Here is a 4057-nt window from a genome sequence, read left to right on the forward strand (position 1 = left end):
GGGAGCAAAGGGGGTGCGAAATGCAGGAATCTAGGCCTGTGGAGGACGGCGGTTCCACAGGCGACGACAGTTTCAACGAAGGGGGAGGTTTCGGGAACCTATGCAAGAGATGGCACACGTTTTTCTCCGCTCTGTCCATATAGGCGCAAAAATAGGTGTGCACCTACGAGGCCCACGTGTGTCGGCCTCATGCGAAGGATTGTGTAAAATGGGCCTACCCAAAATGGCCCGACTAAAAGGGACAATAAAGTTCGAACCAGATGCAGTTCGCTGTGAGGGGAAATGAAGTTAGGACTATCAAACAAAGAAATACATGTAGTTCGTATAAAAACAGTTAAACTAGAAAAAAAGTCTACCTTCAAATAAGTGTCACAAAACAAATGAAAAAATGAATTGGATCAACTGCACACAAAAGGTGGAGTCCACTTCTATCCATAGTGAAGTGCACCGGTACAGACGAAGAAGTACGTTACCATAAGCAAAGTAGTTCGGTCAGCATGTTTACACACATAAAACGACACAACACCCGTCCCGATAAAACATTGTGGTTAACAAAAAACTAATGAAAAAATAACACTGTAAAAAAATCACGTTCAGAAACAATCGCCGATCCCAAGCGTTTCCATTCGCCACAAACCCACGATCACATACATAAAAGAACCCACGATCTACACAACCGCATCGACCGCAAGATCGTGCGGATCATCCCTCACGACAAAAACTCCCCCTTGAATTCACGCCCGCCGCAAGGCTTTCTCGTCCACAACATCACAAGCCGTCATTGCGCTACCACCAAATCCCTTCCTCTCTTCAAACTCCAAGAGGTACACATATGTCGACGATGGGGTTCGTCAGTGAGTACAAGGACATGCACGCCCACGACAACACCAAGTTGCAAGTGATCCACACGAATGACAAGAAGCAGATGGCGACCTCCCTCGAGCAGTATGAGTGCGACCTCGGACTCGAGTGCCACAAGATCGTCGGAATCGATCTGGAGTACACCAATGAGCCTGATGAGACACAGAAACCCGCCCTCGTGCAACTCTCTGATGGCAAGACTCAGCCGGTGCTTCCTTTCCAACTGAGCGCCGCTGAAAGATGCACCGTCTTCGACAACTTCCGTGTCGACTCCTGGTAAAACCGCTGCCCTTTTCTTGATCCCATATGTGTGTGCCCTTTTTTGCATGTCTTAATTTGAACTTTATTTTGATCGCATATGTGTGTGCCCTTTCCTCGCTGACCCGAGGTACACATTTTCTGGCTTCTCCATCAGCACCGACAAAACCAAGCTCGAGCGAGTTAACTTGGAGGTGACTAACTTCATCGACATCCAGAAGGAATGGAGGGTGAATGAGTCCACCAAGAATTTGGACTCCCTTGAGGAAGTCGCCTGCATACTCATCGATGACTACTACAACAACACGAAGAAGAAGATCGTCAATGAGGAGCACAAGCGCTGGGGCTCCCTGCCCCTATCCAAGAGGCACACCGAGTACGCGGAAAAGGACACATACACAGCATACGAGATATAGAACCGCATCACCCTCACCCAGGACAGGCTTCGTTGCACAAAGCTGAAGAAGGAGGAGCCACCCATGAAGCGCGCCAGGAGCTGGGGAGACTAGACGTGGTAAAGAAGTGCGCCATGAGTAGGGGAGAATGCACGTGCCAGCAAAAAAGTATCTACAACATTGCGCATGTTGTTTTAGAATTATCATCAAATTTGCTTTATGTTGTTTGCTTACGTAAAGTTAGTTTGCTTGTGATCCCTTTGTTTTGCTGAACTTAGTTTGTTTGTCATACAAAATAGCTTGTAATGATGAACTTTGCTTGTGTTATGACTAAGTTTATTTCAGTTACAAAACTAGAGTTCCATATTAGAACATATTGCAGTACACGCAAAAAACTAGAGTTCAATATTAGAACATACTGCAATGCACGCAAAAAGTATGTGATTCGAGTGCACGTATGGAAGAAGACGTAGTACACAAAATAGGATGCGTGCAGTGCAAAACTATGGACACATGCACTATAATATTTGTATTAATGCAGTACACAATGATATAACAAAAAGAGCAGTGCACACACGTGTATTAAAAAATATATGAAACAAGAAGAAACACGAAAATGATTGGACGAAGATGCAGACCACAAACATGTTGCATGCACTACAAAATTGCTACTGCATTTGTAGTGCATATTGCAGGCGCTTACAATATATTATATTTGATGAATGCATTGCACAACGATCTGGCAAAGCATGCCCTATATTATTAGGAGGAAAAATATGAAAAAAAAACTTGACCGCCTAGGTGCAACCAGCCCCAGGCTAGCCTATCAACACACGCGAGTACGAGCAATGATGTATGGAGTCGGGCACACTAGGGCCCACTGGTCAGATATGATAGTGCTGAGAGCGTTGTGTACAAGCGCCTAGTAGGTATATGGAGGAGTTCGGAATGATTGTCTCGCCAGGGCTTATAAACTGGTAGCGGTGTTTCCCGGCGGGCGAGGTGGGACTAAACATGAGCACGTACACACTGTGCACCGGGAAGCAAAACATACTTCAGCCGAACTACACGTAATATGCAGTTCGTCCACATATGTACTTGCGGTTAGCTGTAACGAATTAAGTAGTTCTCTTAAACACAGAATGCATTTTAAGAAAAAATAGAATCACATAAGCTCTCAAACCAATTGTAAATACAATGCACAAACGTGCAGAATAGTGACGAAGACGAATGAAGTGCATAATGGCCCTCAAGCCATATAGTGTTATTATTCTTGTACAGGAAGATCTGAGCATCAAGAATAGGCAGTGCACTGTATGTACACAAAAATAAATCTATATTCAGTATTAGAAAAGAACTTCAAACAAAAAGAAAATCAGTTCATACATTTCAGCCATGAAGTTAGTGTCTTCACGAAAGTGTGTATTTTGATTTGAAATGTGTTTCCATTGTACTGTCTGCCACCTAAAACAACATTTAATACTATGAATCTGTCTACAAAAAGTGAGATAAATGCTCTGATACCAACTTGTGACGTCTAAGATGCGGTCCTTTCCGATTTAGGGGGCGATGCCCCAAAATGGAAAGAAGCGCATCTATGTGTTTCGCAAGCAAGATAAACATAGCACATACATAATTTAAGAATGACAAATAGGGAATCGTTTGCCATCTTACATAGATAATATCAGAGTTCACATCCACACATTTATTCAGACAAGGTAGTTCTGCTACAGACTACATAACATAAGAAAAGGGCTATGCTATCCCGCATGCTTGCCCACGATCACGACCACGGCCTCAGTCTTCAGGATAGTTCACGTACAGGTGGTCGTTCTCCTCATCGTACTACAACGCCAGCTGCGTGCCATCGGGATCACCAGTGTCGGGCATACCTCTACCTATTGGGGGGTTGCAGTAATCTGTGAGCCATGGGGACTCAGCAATCTATGACCTTGGTACCGAAACTAGTCAAGTTATTAGGTAAGGAAGGTTTAGTCTTTAGGTTGTAGCAGCCTAAACATTTATGGTGGCTAACTTACGAAGACCAAAGTTATAGTTGTGGTGGTCTACGTGAGCGGTCGAAGACTAGGTGATCACTAAGTGATTCTGAACACCTACCTACGTCAAACATAACCCCACCATGTTCCCGATCGAAGAGAGGTCTTCGAAGGGGACAATCACGGTTACACACACGGTTGGCAGTTTTATTAGAATTAGTTCAAGTTATCTATAACCGGGAGTTAACAAATAGTCCATGTTGCCACATAACCGCAGGCACGGCTTTCCGAAAGATTAAACCTTGCAGGGGTGCTCCAACTAGACCATCACAAACGGTCACGGGTCGCAAAAGTAATCCTCTATGAGGAATCTCGTCATCTCGTCGGATTCCTTAGAGGAAAATCTCAACTCTGGGGAGAGCCAAAGCTTCACCTGGATCCCTATACGCAAGATATATCGCTAAGGTAAGACAAGACTAGCAGGACCTCCCGTCGTGTCGACGACCCCGATAAGAGCCGCGTATCTCAGTCTCAGGACACGACGGA

At 44.7% G+C, this 4057-nt stretch overlaps 1 protein-coding gene across 1 annotated transcript; it reads left to right on the plus strand.

Moving 5' to 3' along the window:
- Positions 1 to 841: 841 nt before the first annotated feature.
- LOC123431410 lies at positions 842 to 1535 on the plus strand. The gene is made up of 2 exons (XM_045115198.1): positions 842 to 1119; positions 1232 to 1535. The coding sequence occupies exons 1-2, from the start codon at positions 842 to 844 to the stop codon at positions 1533 to 1535; spliced, it is 582 nt and encodes a 193-aa protein (XP_044971133.1).
- Positions 1536 to 4057: the final 2522 nt, after the last annotated feature.

The sequence above is a fragment of the Hordeum vulgare genome, chromosome 2H (genome assembly GCF_904849725.1).
Source record: "Hordeum vulgare subsp. vulgare chromosome 2H, MorexV3_pseudomolecules_assembly, whole genome shotgun sequence".
Classification (NCBI taxonomy): Eukaryota; Viridiplantae; Streptophyta; class Magnoliopsida; order Poales; family Poaceae; genus Hordeum; species Hordeum vulgare.

Bases quoted from the DNA above. Each gene is read 5' to 3' on its own strand.
- LOC123431410 (XM_045115198.1), top strand. From the start codon at position 842: ATGGGGTTCGTCAGTGAGTACAAGGACATGCACGCCCACGACAACACC. The intron at 1,120-1,231 runs CTTCCGTGTCGA...ATGTGTGTGCCC, and splicing joins AGATGCACCGTCTTCGACAA to TTTCCTCGCTGACCCGAGGT.